General features: G+C 36.1%; 1 protein-coding gene across 1 annotated transcript in view; it reads left to right on the top strand.

Annotated features, from left to right (window-relative positions):
- MDGA2 (MAM domain containing glycosylphosphatidylinositol anchor 2) overlaps positions 1-21,241 on the top strand; it is a 919,168-nt gene that overhangs the window by 638,384 nt on the left and 259,543 nt on the right. Inside the window, exon 7 of the mRNA XM_055537535.1 lies at positions 12,367-12,696. Within this exon, the coding sequence (XP_055393510.1) occupies positions 12,367-12,696 (330 nt within the window). The remainder of the gene's footprint in view (positions 1-12,366; positions 12,697-21,241) is intronic.

The raw sequence follows: 21,241 nt of genomic DNA, 5'->3' as shown, positions 1-21,241 counted from the left end.
TCGTGTCTGACTCTTTGAGACCCCATGAATTGCAGCACGCCAGGCCTCCCTGTCCATCACCAACTCCCGGAGTTCACTCAAACTCATGTCCATCGAGTCAGTGATGCCATCCAGCAATCTCATCCTCTGTCATCCCCTTCTCCTCCTACCCCCAATCCCTCCCAGCATCAGGGTCTTTTCCAATGAGTCAACTCTTCTCATGAGGTGGCCAAAGTATTAGAGTTTCAGCTTTAGCATCAGTCCTTCCAATGAACACCCAGGGCTGATCTCCTTTAGAATGGACTGGCTGGATCTCCTTGCAATCCAAGGGACTCTCAAGAGTCTTCTCCAACACCACAGTTCAAAAGCATCAGTTCTTCAGTGCTCAGCTTTTTTCACAGTCCAACTCTCACATCCATACACGACCACTGGAAAAACCATAACTTTGACTAGACAGACCTTTGTTGGCAAAGTAATGTCTCTGCTTTTGAATATGCTGTCTAGGTTGGTCATAACTTTCCTTCCAAGGAGTAAGCATCTTTTAATTTCATGGCTGCAATCACCATTTAATGACATAGGATGTATAAATTGTGCTCATTACTATTCTCCTATTCAGATAACTAGTGTAAGATATCATACAGTGATACCATATACATAGTAGCCATACTATGAAATGACAAAGAATATTCAAACTACCACACAATTGTACTCATGTCACATGCTAGCAAAATAATGCTCAAAATATCCAAGCTAAACTTCAACACTACTTGAATTGGAACTTCCAGATGTTCAAGCTGGATTTAGAAAAGGCAGAGGAACCAGAGATCAAAATGCCAACATGCATTGGATCATAGAAAAAGCAAGAAAATTCCAGAAGAACTTCTGCTTCACTGAATACAGTAAAGCCTTTGACTTTGTGGATCACAACAAACTGTGGGAAAGTCTTAAAGAGATGTGAATACCACACCACCTTACCTGCCTCCTGTGAAATCTGTGGTCAAGAAGCAATAGTCAGAACCAGACTGGAACCACAGACTGGTTCAAAATTGTGAAAGGAGTACATCAAGGCTGTTTATTTTCACCCTGCTTATTTAACTTATGAAGATCCAACCAGTCCATCCTAAAGAAAATCAGTCCTGAATATTCACTGGAAGGACTGATGTTGAAGCTGAAACCCCAATGTGTGGGGGCCACCTTATGTGAAGAGCTGACTCATTTGAAAAGACCCTGATGCTGGGAAAGATTGGAGGCAGGAGGAGAAGGGGATGACAGAGGATGAGATGGTTGGATGGCATCACTGAATCAATGGGCAATGAGCTTGATTAAACTCTGGGAGATGATTATGAGGCCTGTGTGCTGCAGTCCATTGGGTTACAAAGAGTTGGACACAACTGAGCGACTGAACTGAACTGAAGAGTAAGAAGTAAAGTGAAATTCTCTCAGTTGTTTCTGACTCTTTGCAACCCCACGGATTGTAGCCTGCCAGGCTCCTCTGTCCATGGAATTCTCCAGGCCAGAATATGGGAGTGAGTAACCATTCTCTTCTCCAGGGAAACTTCCCAACCCAGGGATCGAACCCAGTTCTCCTTCATTGCAGGAGGATTCTTTACCAGCTGAGCTAGCAGGGGATCCCTATATGCTGAGTAAATCATGCAAAATGCTGGGCTGGATGAAACACAACCTGAAATCAAGATTGCTAGGAGAAATATCAATAACCTCACATATGCAGATGACACCACGCTTATGGCAGAAAGTGAAGAACTAAAGAGCCTCTTGATGAAGGTGAAGAGAAAAGTGAAAAAGTTGGCTTAAAACTCGACATTCAGAACACTAAGATCATGGCATCCAGTCCCATCACCTCATGACAAATAGATGGGGAAACAATGGAAACGGAAACAGATTTTCTTTTCTTGGGCTCCAAAATCACTGCAGCCATAAAATTAAGACACTTGGTCCTTGGAAGAAAAATTATGACAAACCTAAACAGCATATTAGAAAGTAGAGACATTACTTTGCAGACAAATGTCCATATAGTCAAAGCTATGGCTTTTCCAGTAGTCATGTATGGATGTGAGAACTGGACCATAAAGAAAACTGAGCACCAAAGAATTTCTGCTGTGACCTGTGATGTTAGAGAAGACTCTTGAGAGTCCCTTGGACTACAAGGAGATCAAATCAGTCCATTCTAAGAGAAATCAATCCTGTATACTCATTGGAGCAACTGATGCTGATACTGAAGCTCCAATACTTTGTCACCTCATGTGAAGAGCCAACTCATTGGAAAAGACCCTGATGCTGAAAAATATTGCAGGCCGGAGGAGAAGGGGGTGAAAGAGGATGAGATGGTTGGATGGTATTATCGACTCAATGGATATGAGTCTGAGTAAGCTCTGGGAGATGGTGAACGACAGGGAAGCCTGCCATGCTGTAGTCTTTGAAGTCGCAAAGTGTCAGACTCAACTTAGTGACTGAAAAGCAACAATACTATGAAATTATTTGTCTCTATTTATGGCATTATATGGACATTTTGATAACTTATAGCTAATATATATTTTCTGAAGATAGGGCTAAAATGGTAAGAACAGCAAAATACTAAGGATGATAGTAATAATATTGTTTTAGTCCACTTCTTTTTCTCCTCTCAAGGAAGGGCTTATATCAAAAAGCAAAATTTATGACCCCTAAAAGATTTTTCTTACTTTAATTTCTACTCAAAATACTTACCTGCAGTTATTCTGAGCAAGGGCATTTAAAAGAGAATTAAAAATTCAACTATACTTTGCTTAAACAATTTGAATGACTAACTGCAGTAATTAGCTTTGAGTAAATTCACAAAGTAAATAGAGCCTTGATACTTCATAATTAAACAGAACCCCAATTTCCTTTCATCATTTAATTCGGCATTCAAATTATGAAGGGTGCTATTTTAAACTACTTTTTGGAAATAGGTGTAATGATTTTTTTTTTTGTTCTTACATTATTAATGAGCTTTCATTCAGACTATAGATTGGCAGTATTTATATAAAAGAAATGAGTATAAGAATAGCAAATAGTATATAAAAAACAAATAAAGAACTTCCTCCCCCATCCATCTTCTAGAAGTTTTAATATACATCATAACAATTTAAATACGTTTTATATCAAAATAAGATATAAATCAGATCAGATCAGATCAGTCGCTCAGTCATGTCCGACTCTTTGCAATATAAATAACTATATATTATTATTATTTACTCAAGCAACTGGGTGAGACTATATTTTAGCTTGTATCAATAATTGCAACTTATACCGATGCAAACACATTTCATTGCTTTTTCATGACAGTAGGATATTTCAAAATGTGCATTTCCAAGATAGGAACAAACTGATAATTCAGTTTGAAGAAGTCCTGGTGGTTTGGGAAAAGAAAGAACCACACTTGTGTTAGTGCAGATACTTTATTTCATGGCTCTAAAGTGTGTTTTGCAATTCATTGTGTCATTAGACACAACTTAAAAAAATCAAGTTATTTCCCTTTTCCTTTATTTTTTTCTAATTATAAATTTTATTTTTACAAGAGAATTGTATTGTGTCTATCATTTTGTGGTGCTTATAATGAAAATGCCTATAACAACAATGGAGTCTAATTTTAGAGTACTTTTAATGATTTTTGTCAGCTAATAGATTCTCTTAATTTTATCCTATGAAATACCAGTCCTGAAAGATAAGATGTTCCACAAATAAAGCGTTTTTATTAAGTATTATTAGTCCCTCTAGGAATATTTCCCCTCCATGGATCACAGTCTTTTCATGGTGAAGGGGCTTGTGTAACTCAATGAAGCTATGAGCCTGGCCATTATGGGTCATAGTGAAGAGTTCTGACAAAACATGATACACTGGAGGAGGAAATGGCAATGCACTCCAGTATTCTTGCCGTGAGACCCCCATGAACATTATGACAGGGGTAATCCAAGTCTATTTCCCAACCACTAGTGCCGAAGAAGCTGAAGTTGACTGGTTCTATGAAGACCTACAGAACCTGTTATAACTAACACCAAAAAAAAAAAAAAAAAAAAAACCAAATTAAAAAAGATGTCTATTTTATCATAGGAGATTGGAATGCAAAAGTAGAGACACAAGAGATACCCAAAATAACAGGCAAGTTTGGCCTTAGAATACAAAATGAAGCAGGGCAAAGGCTAAAGTTTTGCGAAGAGAACAACACTGGTCATAGCAAACACCTTTTTTCATCAACCCAAGAGATAACTCTATACATGCACATCATCAAGTGGTCAATACCGAAATCAGATTGATTATGCTAGCCTGGAAAATCCCATGGACAGAGGAGCCTGACAGGCTACGGTCCATGGGGTCGCAAGAGTCGGACACGACTTAGCAACCAAACCACCACCATGATCTTTGCAGCCAAAGATGAAGTAACTTTATACAGTCAGTGAAAAGAATACCTGGAGCTGACTGTGGTTCAAATCATGAGCTCCTTCTTGCAAAGTTCAGGCCTAAACTGAAGAAAGTAGAGAAAACCACTAAACCTTCCAGATATGACCTAAATCAAATCCCTTATGAATAAACAGTGGAGGTGATGAATAGATTCAAGGGATGAGATCTGGTAACAGAGAGCCTGAAGAACTATGGATGGAAGTTCACAACATTGTACAGGAGGCAGGGACCAAATCCCTCCCAAAGAAACAGAAATTGAAGAAGGTAAAGTGGTTGTCTTACAAATAGCTGAGGAAAGAAGAGAAGCAGATAAGGGAGAAATGGAAAGATATACCCAACTGAATGCAAAGTTCCAGAGAATAGTAAGAAGAGGTAAGCTGCTGCTGCTGCTGCTGCTAAGTCGCTTCAGTCGTGTCCGACTCTGTGTGACCCCATAGACGGCAGCCCACCAGGCTCCCCTGTCCCTGGGATTCTCCAGGCAAGAACACTGGAGTGGGCTGCCATTTCCTTCTCCAATGCAGGAAAGTGAAAAGTGAAAGTGAGGTTGCTCAGTCATGTCCGACTCTTAGCAACCCCAAGGCTGCTTAAATGAACACGGCAAAGAAAGAGAGGAAAACAATAGAATGGGAAAGACTTGAGATGTCTTCAACAAAGAGATATCAAGGAAACATTTCCTGCAAGGTTGGGCACAATAAAGGACAGAAATGGTAAGAAATTAACAGAAACAGAAGAGATTAAGGTGAGGTGGCAAGAATACACATAAGAACTATACAAAAAGGTCTTAATGACCTAGATAACCACCACTGTGAGGTCATTCTCTTAGAGCCAGAAACGTGTGAAGTCAAGCAGGCTTTAGGAAGCATTACTACAAACAAAGCTAGTGGGTGTGACAGAATTGAACTTTTTAAAATCCTAAAAGATTGCTTCTGTTAAAGTTCTGCACTCAGTATGCCGGCAAATTTGGAAAACTCAGCAGTGGCCACAGAACTGAAAGAGGTCAGTTTTCATTCCAATCCCAAAGAAGGCAAATGCCAAAGAATGTTCAAACTACGGTACGATTGTACTCATTTCACATGCTAGCAAGGTAATGCTCAAAATTCTTCAAGCTAGGCTTCAGCGGTATGTGAACCGAGAACTTCCAGACATAAAAGCTGGATTTAGAAAAAGTCAGAGCAAGCAGAGATCAAGTTGCCAACATCTGTTGGATCACAGAAAAGCAAAGCAATTTCAGAAAAACATCTACTTCTGCTTCATGAACTACACTAAAGCCTTTGACTGTGTGGATCACACAGCAAACTGGAAAATTCTCCAAAAGATGGGAATACCACCTTACCTGCCTCCTAAGAAACCTGTATGTCAGTCAGGAAGCAACAGCTAGAACCAGACATGGAAGAACTGACTGGTTCAAAATTGGGAAAGGAGTACATCAAGGCTATATATTGTCATGTTGTTTATTTAACTTATATGCAGAGTACATCATGTGAAATGTCAGGCTGGATGAATCACAAACCGGAATCCAGATTGCTGGGAGAAATATCAACAACCTCAAATATGCATATGATACTGCTTTAATGGTAGAAAATGAAGAGGAACCTTGATGAGCTTCTTGATGAGGGTGAAAGAGGAGAGTGAAAAAGCTGGCTTGAAACTCAACATTCAAAAAATGAAAATCATGGCATCTGGTCCTGTCACTTCATAGCAAAGAGGAAGGGAAAAAGTGGAAGCCGTGACAGACTTCATTTTCTTGGGCTTCAAAATCACTGTGGATGGTGACTGCAGCCATGAAATTAAAAGCTGCTCACTCCTTGGAAGAAAGGTATAACAAACCTAGACAGTGTATTAAAAATCAGAGACGTCACTATGCTGACAAAGGTCCACATAATCAAAGTTGTAGTTTTTCCAGTAGTCATGTACAGATGTGAAAAGTGGACCATAAAGAAGGCTGAGCACCAACGAATTGATTCTTTTGATCTGCAGTGCTGGAGAACTCTTGAGAGGCCCTTAGACAGCATGGAGCTCAAGCCAGTCAATCCTAAAGGAAATCAACCCTGAATATTCCTTAGAAAGACTGATGGTGAAGCTCCCAATCTTTGGTCACCTGATACGATGAACCAACTCATTGGAAAAGACCCTGATGTTGGGAAATTGAAGGCAAAAGGAGAAGAGGGCAACAGCGGATGAGATGGTTAGATAGCATCACCGACTTAATGGACAGGAATTTTAGCCAACTCGGAGATAGTGGAGAACAGAGAAGCCTGGTTAGCTGCAGTCCATGGCTGGCAAAGAGTCTGACACGATTTTACAAATGAACAACAAGAATATTTTAATGTGCATATTAATATGTTCAAAGTTCTGTGGAAAAGCAAAAATTTTACTATCATAGTCAATCCTCAAAGTTTATTTGTTCTTTTTTTGTTCCTTTTTAACATGATTTTTATTAACCTTTTTCGAAAGCATATGAACAAGCTCTTTTGCATGAAATTCCATCTCCTTTATGAAGCCGGGATGAGTCACTGATACCGTGTTTGCAGCTGACTTGCTTATACCATTGTATGTCTAGGACACAAAGTTAGCTATTCAGTAAGTGTGATAGAATGAGGTCTCCTGAGTTTTCTGTACATTAATACTGTTATCTCATCAAATATATTTTGCTCCCTAAACAAAACCCTTGAATCCTGGAGGATATCGAGAATTTTATTTTCTCTATCTTGCTTCCCCCTTGCATCTTAGAACATAAGACTACGAAGCAGGAACAAAGTTAACATAGACAGATCAGACTGAATGGAAACAATTGGAATCTGTAAAGTCAATGCTGTGAAGTTGACAATTAAGTCAACTTTAATCTGTTTTAATGAAAACTGTTAAATACCAACTGTAATGAGGAACCAAGGAACCAGGTTCTGGATTGGGGACAAAACGGGGGGTTCAGGCATGGGCCCAGTCCCCAGGTGTTCACAATCTCTTTAAGAAGACAGGTAGGCATTTAACTCTATTAAGACTGATTATTCGTGTGTGTGTGTGTGTGTGTGTGTGTGTGTGTGTTAGGTTGCTTCAGTTGTGTCTGACTCTTTGCAACCGTGTGAACTGTAGCCCACCAACTTCCTCTGTCCATGGGATTCTGCAGGTAAGAATACTAGAGTGGGTTGCCATACTCTCCTCTAGGGGATCTTCCCAACCCAGGGATCGAACCCCCATCTTCTACATCTCCTGCATCAGCACATGGGTTCTTTACCATGAGCACCACCTGGGAAATCCCCAAGACAGATTGTATCTACTGTCATTTACTATTGCAGATTGCTTTGCTGATGTAATATGTTTCCAGTTCTTTATTTAGCTAGCATCCTGTGGGACTAGCAAGTACTTTTTTCACTCAGATATATTCATTGTCCTTTACAGAGAATACATGAATAGAAGATCAATTTTTATTTATCTGATTACACTATTAATTATCTCTAGATCCATTCTTCTCAGCAACATTTATCAATGTTTCATGTTGACTAGAATCCTACTGAGATGATAATAAGTGATGTATTTGGAGGTTTTTAACTAATTTATCTACTTGGAATGATGGTCAGTGGTCAGTCTGTCTCTTACCATCCTTCTGAAACAGATTCTTAGCAGATGTTCAGAAGCTGATACCTGATATTTCTTCTCTCCAAAGAGATGCTTTCTCATTAAAATTTAAAACATTTTAAAAATGTTATTTAATGTTGTTTTGATGAGATGGCTGGATGGCATCACTGACTCGATGGATGTGAGTCTCAGTGAACTCCGGAAGTTGGTGATGGACAGGGAGGCCTGGTGTGCTGCGATTCATGGGGTCACAAAGAGCAACTGATCTGATCTGATCTGATCTGAGTATACATTGTATAATTCTTGGAACATATGACAAACAGTACATTTTATCATTTTAAATCTATAATGCTAGACAAGATATAATCCCACAGTGCCCCCATTGTCTTTATATGCATATTGTATTCCTGGAAGCCATGAGCATAGACTTCTCCAAAGCCACTGGTCTTTAGCTCAAGGATAAACTCAAGAAGTAATCTAATTTTAAATAATTGAAGTCTGCCTTGGAACTTTAGTCATCCACAAGCAAAAATCCACTTTTCTCTCTAGGACAAGGTCAGCAGCAAGCCGTACCCAGATCTTTGCAGTGGGCTTTCATTTATACACTGGTTTCATTCTATTCAGAAAGTACCTTTGTAAATCTCAAAGTAGAGGGCTTCAGTGAGTACAATGAGAATGTCCTGGCAAGTAATATCTGGAAAGTGAACGCGGGCCAATTGCATTCAGTTCTCACAATATTATGAAAGGGGGCTGTGGGTTATATTGCAGTGTTTCTAAGCTGATTATCCAGAACAGAGGCTCAGCTTGATGCCAGTTCTTTTACATGCATTGCCAGACTAAACAAGTACCTTTTGAGGTTCATCCATCACAATTTATGATACATTAAGCTAAATCTAATGTTCTCTGAAGCTGGTGTTACGGGATTTTCTATATTCAGGCTAAGAAATTGCATTTGGGGAAAGGGATTTCTCTTTTTCTCCATAGAGTTTCTTTAGTTCTACAGAATCTTGTTATGTCTATTGCAGCCCTGTTATATTCTGGTACTAATCGCAGACTGATTTTAAGTATTTGAAATCTTAACTGGTAGCAGGAAATGACTTTAAATTAACATTGCATGAACTACTATAAATTGTTCACTGAAAAGGAGTGTTTAATTATAAATGAAGAAACCTGTTTCCCAGTTGATTAACTATATTAAACACTTTATATTTTCAAAGATCTACACTATTGTTAATAAGCTATTTCTCACAATGGGTCTCTGAGGGAGTCTAATACTATCACCTCCTATTTTTATAAATGATGCACTTGACCCATAAAAATTAGATTGTCCATATTGGACCACATAGAAATGAAAAACTGGAATGGGGCTTCAAGTTCTTAATGTACCTGTGCCTAGTTAACAGAGCTATGCTCTTAGTTTTCTGAGCCCCTAAAGTACGTTAGAAAATTAAGTAAATTTGTCAGATGGCTACACACATACACACACACATACACAAACATACACACACACTTTTTTTTTTTTTTTCCTTTAGAACATTTCTGTTCTGTATGTAAAACCAGTTATTTTGTTATGGAGTAATATAAAAAAAACTCAAAAGAGCTAGCTCTGCAGTCAATTAATCCATGCTACTTATTCTGATATTCCTCACCATTTGCTCATTGCCAGACTGACTTGTCCCTCTTGTCCCTCTCAGAGTCTATCATTTGAGAGACTAATATGATTGACTTTGGCCAAATGGTAGAATTGTCTGATACTGAGATCAACAAATATTTGTGGCAAGGAGTTCAGTCTTTAAAGTCTACTTGGTTATATTGCTTTCTATTAAAAATATAATTTTATTTATGAATTGATTATTACATTTATAATCTTTAATATTTTTACTTTGAATTTTAAAAGTTCTTTCTCATGAATAAAATAGTCCAGGATGTTTAATATAGATATTGATATCTTGTTTTTTTTATCAGTGGCTTTTGAATTGTTTAGTAGTTTAAATCTCATTTGTCTGATGAGTTTGCAGTTCTCTCAACATCAGTATCCCTTTAATATGTCACTGTACAGAGAACAGAGCTAGAAAACAATAGCTACCTCATCAATAAATTTTAATCATTGAAACATCAGGGGTTTTTTTTTGTGGTGTTTGTATATGACAACCAATTTAAAACTTCGGAGTGGAATTGATCCTAAATGTACCTCCATATGAACTTATTAATATGTATATAATTTTTTATTTTTGAAAATTATGTATTATCTGTTTCATCCTTTTAAATGTAGGTTTATTATTTCTCTATAAAAACAGGATAAGGAAAATTCTTACCAAATGAAAGGAAACTTTAGTTTAAAAATTGTGAGTGCTAACGAAAGTAAATGCCCCTTGACATTCTATGTTTTAAGTCTATTAAATAAAAGAAAATGACATTCTGTGATCTTTTAAGTTTGTTTGTGCTGTAGAACGTCAACTATATTTGAATTATATGTGCACAGTATTTCATATCAAATGTGAGTAGCCAGATGTGGAGATTTTTTTAACACATTTCCCTTTCTAGATATAATGTAAAGTCACATGCTTCAGTTCCTTATTAAAATATATACATGTGACTCTACATAATGAATTACACAATTTCTCCTGATTTCATCCTAGAGTCATGTACTGATAAAGTTATGGTTGGAATAAATAAGTTCCATCAGTTGCATTTGGAAGATGTAACATACGACAATGTAAGAACCTGACTTAAATATTTGTCTTCCGGTGATTTTGTTAAGACTGCAGCCTTGTGCATTTTCTAAACAATATTTTGGAGAAGTCTCCTCTGTGGTTCAGACTTCTTTAAACTCATTAAACATTTCATATATTTTAAACATAAGTGTCATATGTACAGGTTAGATAGATTGAACAATAAATTATGAATACACAATTTGCCATATGTAAGGATCGAAGTTATGTCTATTTTGGTCATCTTATGTTATAAGGGTCTTGCCAGTACCTAGTTCTGAATACGAGCCCCATAAATATTTCTTGAATTAAAAAAAGACATACAAACACATTTTGTGATATTCATTTATCTCTTCTTATTAAGATAAAAACAAGAAAGGAGATGAAAATACTTGAGGCTGAAAAGTAAAGAAACTTAAAATATCTCTTTATGATTTAAAAATGAATTTATTTCTAGTGTATTCTCAAATAGTTCTAAATCTGTGGTATTTCCTGGCCTTTTTTGAACTGAGGCAAATCAAGTTAAACTCAAGAAAGTCTACCCAGAATGCAATTAGTAGGCCTCCAATATTTGCAGGTCCTCTAAATTCACAACATTTTTGCCAGTGTCATCATATATTTAGGCTTAATGGTAAAAGAGAATGAACACTATTTTATTCCTATAATTATGTTTCAGTGCATGTGCTCCATTTCATCGTGTAGGCATGATGATGTTGGAGAGGAGCATGGATAGGGTATTGGAGAAGAGAAAAATGTGTACATAAGAGTATTACGGCAATTAAAAAGAAACACAACAAAGCTGTATTACAAACTGAATACCATAGGATCATTCAAAGTTCAGAACTGAAGCCCTTAAAAAAAACAATAGATGCTCTTCTGGCAGTTTCAGGTAGTCGTGATTACTGACACAGGCTATGAGAACAGCAATGACCTTAGACCCAGAAGGCATGTTTTCCAAGCCATCTGCCAAGAGGTTCTTTTGGCCATCTGCATGAGATAGCCAGTAAATGGTTTCTACTGAAGACATCTATGTATGGTGGAACAGAGCTATCATAGCAATTTTTTTGAAAAAACATTCTTCTTCAATTCAGTTTATTTCAATACTATATTAAAGTGCTTCATGAATGTGAAGTGATATGGAGTAACTGAATTCTTACCAAACTAGTTTTGGTCAGCATGTAAACAGAACTTTAAAATTTTCTTTAATATGAAATTTTCACAGTATTTGAGTTATTTGAGAAATGATGCCTTAACAGGTATGACATAGGTAAGAAATTGGGCTTAATGATCCAGATAATTATTTTTAATTCTAATACCTAAATGACTTTATATAAACATATTTCATCATTTGTTCAAAATTCAAAGGCAACAATGTTTAAGTATCATATATATATTTAAAGCATTTTTATATTCCTGGAAAATATTGTGCAATTTATAAAAATCCATTTTAGAGTCTGTAAGTAATTTAGTTACTTCGGTTGTTTCTAAATTACCTAAAATAGTTTTTTTAATATGCACACTACTTGGAAATTGAAGAAACATATATACATTTTATTTTATTTCGTTTTACTTTATTTTAGACCAGAGATGACTACCTATATATAGTGAATTAATCCCTAACATTATGAAAGTAACATTAATTACTTATGGAATTTTTATGTTTTAGCATTAAAAAAAGGACGATTTTGGATCACACCAGATCCTTATCACAAAGATGACAACATCCAGATTGGGCGTGAGGTGAAAATATCTTGCCAAGTAGAAGCTGTTCCTTCTGAGGAGTTAACATTTAGTTGGTTTAAAAATGGTCGTCCGTTAAGAAGTTCCGAGCGGATGGTTATTACGCAGACTGATCCGGATGTCTCCCTGGGAACGACCAACTTGGACATCATTGATTTAAAATTCACGGATTTTGGGACATACACATGTGTAGCATCTCTGAAGGGAGGCGGAATATCTGATATCAGTATTGATGTTAATATATCCAGCAGCACAGGTAAGAAGCATATTTATGATTTAAAAGATGTTCACATTGAGAACCTTTTTTTTTTTTAATGTTGAATATACAAAATAGTGTTCAATCAAGCTAAGAACATTCTTCTTTTCAAGAAGTTTCCTGAAACCAAAATCCTAACATTCTGAATGCCCAACAAATATCATGTTAAGAGACTTTGATATTTGATTAGATTTAGATTTACATGAAGTTTTGTTTAGATTTACATAAGGTTTTACAGAAATAATGCACATAAAAGTAATAATGTGGCCTATAATATATACAGACTTCTGGATTAGATGGTACCAGGTTTTAAATTATTAACTAGGAACTCTCTGTAAAGCCTGTAATTATATTAAATGATAAAGTTAAATACCAAATGTTGAAAGAATTGGGACAATTTTCAGAAAATTGAAACAAACAGAAACTATTTATTCCTAGGAATAAAATACCAAAAGATAATTTGAGTATTAAAATATGTTATATAAGAAATATATTTTCCACCAAGATAAAAAAAGATAAACGTGTTAAAATTATAATCAGATGTGACTCTTTGTAGACCTTTATGTTAGGATCTCTTGACAATGAGATTGACTAAATATAAAAATATATTGGAGTGAAATTTCTTCTATTAATTTAAGACCAAAAATATGTTATCAATTTTCTCTCAATCAAATGAACACCCTTAGGTGAGGAAAATTGCAGGGCTCTGGTATGGAGGACGTATTAGCTTAATTCTTAGGATGTTTTGAAGCCCTGCAATTTTATGAACTGCAATGAGTATGCGTTTGGAGAACTCCAGTGTAGCTTTATTTGTTTTGACAGCTTGTTACTAGACTGAGTTTTAATTTAGAATTTTCATATAATCCGAGGGTGAGTAATATGTGTTGAAAACAAAGAGCACAAATGTAGATTGCAAACATACTCTGTTTTGAAGGAATTAAAATAGTCAACGTCTTCTTTCCAGTCAGGCAGTATTTTGATTGTTGTGTGTTAACAGATGGACTTGTGATTTTGTGTCTTCTCATGATTCCAAATTGCAATACACGCTGAATTTATTTTACTTCTTAAGGGATATAGTCCATACTTCAGGGTGACCAAATGTGCTTGCTTTTCACCATTCTAGATCATTTCTAAGGAATATTCCATTCTAGGGTGATGGATGGTACTTGTGTTTGGAAAGATGTTCTTTCCTAGGTAACAAACAATCAAAAACCACAACAATAACTATTTTATTCAAAATTTGTGTTATCCCTAGGAGATGGACTAATTTTAGGATATATAAGGAAATCTGTTGATATACTCAGTCATCATTCATTTACGTATTTATTCAATCAGCAAATAGCCATTGAATGCCTACATCAACATGCTAGGGGACACCTGATATATGATAATTCCTATAAGAGTAAGACAATTTTGTGAGATCCGTGGAATTTGCCCTTATTTATGAGAGACAATTTTCAAGTGATCTACATTCAATCATGACCATTGCTTTGTTTGTTTGCCTGGTTTTTGCTTGTTTCTTTTTTGGAACTGATGACACAAACTCATATGCAAAGAAGCAGTGTTCCTGTCCAAACAGAGCAGTCTATATACAATTAAATTTAGAGAGAGGAGGGAGGAGAAAATGGAGAGGAGACAAGAACATTATATAATTATTCACCAAGTGAGTCCTAACACTCATTTTTATATAACCTAATAATATTGCCTGTTTGAAACTATGTATTGTAAATTACCAGCATTAATTTATGAAATTTCCAAAAATTTTTACAGGAAAATGCTAAATGATGATCAGAGAAGTAGAAAACACTCAAAATTACCTCTTAGTAATAACCATGTGGTTGTAATAAGGTTTTTTTAAACCATTATCATTTTGTCTGGTCACCAAAGGTGATAATACCCAAAATAAAGGAGATATATTTTTGTTTGTTTGTTTAAACATTTTATTTTGTATTGAAGTATAGCCAATTAGCAATGTTGTGGTAATTTCAGGTGAACAGTGAAGGGTCTCAGCCATACATATATATGTATCAATTCTCCCCCAAAGTCCCCTCCCATCCAGGTTGGAACATAACACTGAGTAGTGTTCTATGTGCTATATAATAGTTCCTTGCTGGTTATCCATTTTTAATATAGCAGTGTGTACCTTCCCCAAATGACCTTCTGCAAATCCCTAACTGTTCCTTCCCCTCCACCCCAACCCAGCAACCATAAGTTTGTTTTCTAAGTCTGTCTCTTTCTGTTTTGTAAATAAGTTCATTTGTATCATTTCTTTTTAGATTCCACATATAAGGGATATCATAGGATATCTCTAAAGGAGATATGTTAAATCTTTTTCCAAAACATTTCCCTTTTCTGCCCTACCCACCACAGACAGACCTGGTTGTCTGTCCCCTCACTTGAGTGGAAACTCCATGAAGTCTGGGAACCTGTCCATATTGTTCATTGTTGTGATCTCAGCCTTTGGAACATTACATGGCACTTAGAAGATAATAAATAATTATTACATCAAAACAGTAAACTAATCTGTGCATGTAGCTTTCCCTTTAGGTTTGCTTTCCTCCTCCTATTATTACCTTCCCAAGATAGACATTTGGTGTTGTAATTCCTGATCATATAATTCTTTACTGACTTTAAGAAAAGTCATTCAAAAGACCAATTTATACTATGATTTAATGTGCTACAACTCTCAGGGACAGGACTGGCTCCATAATTTGTGGTGTTCAGTGAAAAATTGTTAAGGCATATCCCTTGTTCAGAACTTGATAAGAATTTCTTGATGGCAATATCAAAGCATTAAACCAAGTGAGGAGGCCTTTCTAAACATGGCTGCACAGGTGACATGCTTGCAGGGCAATCTGTGCGGGGAATTGTATTTTGATAGAGATTCACAGAAGATGATGTTTAAAGGATAAGTCACTGAAGGAGATTTCATATTCTGTTTTCATGCTGAAACTGGATTTGATGTTTCATTTTGCTCACAGTACAGTAGAATACCACCAGACTACAACATAAAGATCTGTAGACGGGAGATTGTGTGATTCAGTTGGTATCAATAAAAATTGTATTTATCCCTACAAAGTAGGGAAAATACTTAAAGAGTGCTTTGATATGAAATATAGAGAGATTACTGGGAAATAGAGTTTGAATAAGCTATAGGATGCAGGATGCTATGATGAATGGCGTCACTGACTTGATGGACATGAGTTTGAGCAAGCTCCAGGAGTTAGTGATGGACAAGGAAGCCTGGGAGTGCTTCAGTCCACGGGGTCGCAAAGAGTCAGACACGACTGAGTGACTGAACTTAATTGAACTGATAGCATGCAGGAAAATCCTGAACTATATTAATTCTATGAACCACATAGAATTCAGAGGAAATTCCCACAAATTGGGTGAGTGAAGTCAAAGAAAAGGAAACTACTGTTTAGACGTAAGTACATAATGTGAGGCTGTTTTGCATTTTGTTAATTATACTAGTTTAAGAAATTTATAATTGTTGTTTCTTATTTGTTAAACTGTGTATATGTTAAATGTAAGCAAATTTAGGATGAAATTTTAAATTTAAAAAAATCCGAACCTTTGTTTTCCATACAGAATCTTATATTGAATCTTATTTGTTACTGTTTGAATATGCATATATGAAATTCATTAAGAAGAGAATGAGGTACCATTAAGATAGTTCTGCCTAATAGATTGAAAACTGTTTCTTTAAATGACAGAACTGCATTTCCAGATCTGTGTTTGAAGACTTTAATATTGAAATATAAAATATCTCAGGAAGGTAAATCCTAGTTTACAGAATTATTACTATTTATAAAAGACAATGATTTGACTAAAAAAAAACTTAAAAGAGAGAGGCTCCATGTGTTTTGGAGTTTGCCTCCTACATCTTATTGAATAATGAAAATTATGATATATGTGATAATAGATTAAGTCTTCTTTTTACTTTAATTTCTTATTAGAAATATTTTTTCCTCCTGATGCTACAAATATGCAGACTGTTTTATTATGAGTGTTTGTTGTTCTGTCAATTTAGAATTCATGTTCCTTGCAGATTCTTTTACTATGTTACTGCTCTGTGTATCTGGCTCTATGTCTCATGGTGACAGATAATGGGCCTTGCCCATTGGGAGCTTACAGTCTAAGTTGTCAAATTACTTAGCTGTCAGATGATTTAAAAACTAGGCACAAGATATAGTGGAATAGATATTGTACTTAAAGTTTGATTAGACTTCTGTAGGAATTGTGAATGTTTTTGTCAACATTGACAAAATGTTGGCCCAGGAAAATTCCACAGAAAAACAATATTTGAGTTAAATCTTGATAGAAGTAACACTGTGACAGTGGCAGTGAAGTGAGAATACATTCGGCAGAATATACAGGATGAAGGAAGTCCCAGAAATCCTATGTGATTATTGCTTTTTATGTAGAATTAATATCAGCTGATATTAATAAAAGCAAGTTTTATTGGTTTGTTTTATTTTATTGTTATCATTAATGAAGAATATTTTATGTGTCTAGACTACAAATAAGTTTTAAAAAACATTTAGTAATCACTGGCAAGTTCTTAACTTAAAAAATGAATATACTGAAATATTAACTGTTGCAATTAAATCTTATAAAATGAAAATCCTTCACATACTTGCTGGAAAATGCACATAAATTTTAGCCTACAATTTTGGTAACAGTCAAAATAATCCTCAAAATATTATCACTTATCTGTTATACATTTCAGTTCAGTTCAGTTTAGTCACCCAGCCATGTCCGACTCTTTGTGACTCCATGAATCGCAGCACACCAGGCCTCTCTGCTCATCACCAACTCCTGGAGTTCACTCAAACTCATGTCCATCGAGTTGGTGATGCCATCCAGCCATCTCATCCTCTGTCGTCCCCTTCTCCTCCTGCCCCCAATCCCTCCCAGCATCAGGGTCTTTTCCAATGAGTCAACTCTTCGTGTGAGGTGGCTCAAGTACTGGAGTTTCAGACTCAGCATCAGTCCTTCCAATGAACACCCAGGACTGACCTCCCTTAGGATGGACTGGTTGGACCTCCTTGCAGTCCAAGGGACTCTCAAGAGTCTTCTCCAACACCACAGTTCAAAAGCATCAATTCCTCGGTGCTCAGCTTTCTTCACAGTCCAACTCTCACATCCATACGTGACCACTGGAAAAACCATAGCCTTGACTAGATGGACCTTTATTGGCAAAGTAATGTCTCTGCATTTGAATATGCTATCTAGGTTGGTCATAACTTTCCTTCCAAGGAGTAAGCGTCTTTTAATTTCATGGCTGCAGTCACCATCTGCAGTGATTTTGGAGCCCCCAAAAATAAAGTCTGAAATGTTTCCCCATCTATGTCCCATGAAGTGATGGGACCAGATGCCTTGATCTTCGTTTTCTGAATGTTGAGCTTTAAGCCAACTTTTTCACTCTCCTCTTTCACATTCATCAAGAGGCTCTTTAGTTCCTCTTCACTTTCTGCCATAAGGGTGGTGTCATCTGCATATCTGAGGTTATTATATGTCTCCCGGAAAACTTGATTCAGCTTGTGCTTCCTCCAGCCCAGCATTTCTCATGATGTACTCTGCGTATAAGTTAGAAAACCAGGGTGACAATATACAGCCTTGACGTACTCCTTTTCCTATTTGGAACCAGTCTGTTGTTCCATGTCCAGTTCTAACTGTTGCTTCCTAACCTGCATATAGGTTTCTCAAGAGGCAGGTCAGGTGGTCTGGTATTCTCATCTGTTTCAGAATTTTCCACAGTTTATTGTGATCCACACCGTCAAAGGCTTTGGCATAGTCAATAAAGCAGAAATAGATATTATACATTCATGTAAGTATAAATGTTATAGATTGTCAATTTTCAGAGGGCTTGCTGAATAACATTCCATTGCCTCCTGTAGTATTGTTCTGCATCAAGTCCTTTGGTGCTCCTGAGCTTGCATGTGTTCCTTTGCATGACCTGAAAACTTGTAGGTTTATACTAAACTTTGAAGCCTGCATTATGCCTAGAAAATACAAACAGCGAGACTGGTGATCTGTGGAATTCCGTGGTGAGACATCTGGTGGGCAAATATAACAGAAGACTTGATACAAATTTGAAATTTTTTTTTTCTTCCCTGTTAAGGTAGAAGAGTATTTTATAAAGCAGAAAATGGAGCAAGATTTAGAGGATTAAACTGTAGCTAGCAATATAAACATAGGTGCACAGAGAAGGTGACAAATTGAGAAAGTTAGTTTGAAATTTTCTCTTTGCTCCCAACTACCTGACTAGATACTATAATTATGATAGTTAAGTGTCTGTGCAAGTATTCCCATTTTTGAAATGAAAGTTCTTGATAATATAGGACTATGATACACAACTAATGAGAATAGTTAATGAGCATGAGAGCAAAAGACAAATGATTATCTTATTGGATTTACCTCTTTGCCATTTTCAACTTATGGAGGTGTAGAGACTCATGAAATTGTGCTTATTAGAACTAAAGTTTTAGAGAATGACAATAGTGAGTGATAGATCACTTTATACAAGAGCAAGTCATAAGTAAGACTAACACATGTAAGAACTGACAATGATTTGACCAGAGGAAGCTTCCATGTAGCCAAAAAGTTATGGAATTGGTTCCTAAATTACTGGACACAGAAATCATTTTCTTCCTTGACTCCAAAACTGTGAGTTTCAACAAATGACCTCCACACGGAGATAACTGATGGAGAACAGAGAATAGCAATCTTTTTCTGTAGAGTCTAATAGTAAATATTTTCAGTTTTTCAGGCTACATGGTTTCTGTTGCAACTATTCTACTTTGCTAATACAGTAGGAAAGCTGCCACGGCAATAACATGATTGGGTACTGCTTTTTTCTAATGAAACTCTTTATTTAGAAAAACAAGTAGTGGACCACATTTTGCCCATAGGCCGTAGTGTGCTAACCTCAAACCTAGACTTCTGAAACCCTGTTAATTAAGAAAGAAAATCATAACAAACCTGAACTCTGTGAACTTACTATGAAATTAAGTTAAATCTACATATAATTTATTTGTGTATACAAACAGTAATATATTTTCTAATGATTGAGGCAAAAATCTTGGTTATTCCTTATTTCAGATGTCCATGTATGCAGTTGACCCTTGAACAACATGGAGGCTAAGGATGCTGACTTCTGAGCTGTGGAAAATCAGAGTATAATGATGTAATAGGGCCGTCCATATTCTAGATTCCTTCATATCTGAGGTTCCCCATCCTCTAATTCAACCAACCCGAGATCATGCAGTGCTATAGTGCTTGTCTATTGATAATCCATGTAGTTTGAATCCATATGGTTCAAGGTCAACTATATTTTACTGGCTTCTTGTTAAATTAATCATTCTCTGCTAGGCTACCCAGTTTTCAAGGGTTCCTGAGATTACTTTGCAATTGCTCGTCTCATTCCTAGCAGGCAAGATTTTCTGCTGCTGTCTCCATTCTGTTTGTGAACTCTTTCACCATTTTTTTTTCCAATCAATTTCTATATATTTAATTTTGAATGGCTGAGGAAAGAATAAAAAACAAACAAACAAACTTTAAAACAGTGAGACATACTCTGAACTTTATAGCTTCTCCTGCTTATGGAAACATCTGAATGGATGATTGGCTGCTTTTCACATTGGCTTCAGGCAAAGTTTCATACAGATTGTATTTACTCTTTAGGTGTTGAAAATTCCTATCTTTCAGTTGACTCTTATGTTGATTGCAAGGGATATTATATCTGTCCTTGATAAGGGCCAAAAAGAAGGTGAGTATTTTGATCAAGGTGTCAATAGGGAACCTGTCCCCCTAAAAGCTTCGAATTATCTCTTCTACAGCTTTTTCCACTTTCTTTTCATAATTGAAAATGCCTCTTCACCAGCACTGGGACTGGAATTAAGCATGGCTAACAATTATCTTTACTGTGCTTCTTAGACACTCAAATTCCTATAGTGCTTAATGAACTTACCAGAGGAAAAAATGAACTGTTAAATATTATTTTTATTGACCATGTACACAGAACATTCCTTAGGAAATATTCGTCTGTGGCATGCTCATAGAGATACCTAATTCCATTCATTTGTGCTTTCACAGTAAATGGTGGTATTAATGTCAGCCTACATGGCATGCATGGTTATAAAACTCATATTTAGGTATATAAAATTTTACCAAGAAGAAAATTTTATGCTTAATGTTGCCTATCAGAAAATAGGTTTTATTCTGTAAATTAAATGTTTTATATAAAATTCATTTAATAATTTAGAATTATTTATTCTGCTCATGTTATTAGTCTTTCATCATTCTGCAGCTGGTGAAGATTTTCTACATAGGAGACATGTGAACACAACAGTCTAGAAGTGTTGGGAGTACTTAGGGTAATTGTCTGGAATCTGTGTTTGAATGAGCAGTACAATTTTTATTCAGATTATATGTTTAAAATAATAAAAGAAAAAACAGCAGTTTTCTAAAAATGGTGTGAAATGAAGTCGCTCAGTCGTTTCCGACTCTTTGTGACCCCATGGACTGTAGCCTACCAGGC

This window comes from Bubalus kerabau, chromosome 10 (assembly GCF_029407905.1).
Source record: "Bubalus kerabau isolate K-KA32 ecotype Philippines breed swamp buffalo chromosome 10, PCC_UOA_SB_1v2, whole genome shotgun sequence".
NCBI classification, from domain to species: domain Eukaryota; kingdom Metazoa; phylum Chordata; class Mammalia; order Artiodactyla; family Bovidae; genus Bubalus; species Bubalus kerabau.
This window is presented reverse-complemented; position numbering and strand designations above follow the sequence as displayed.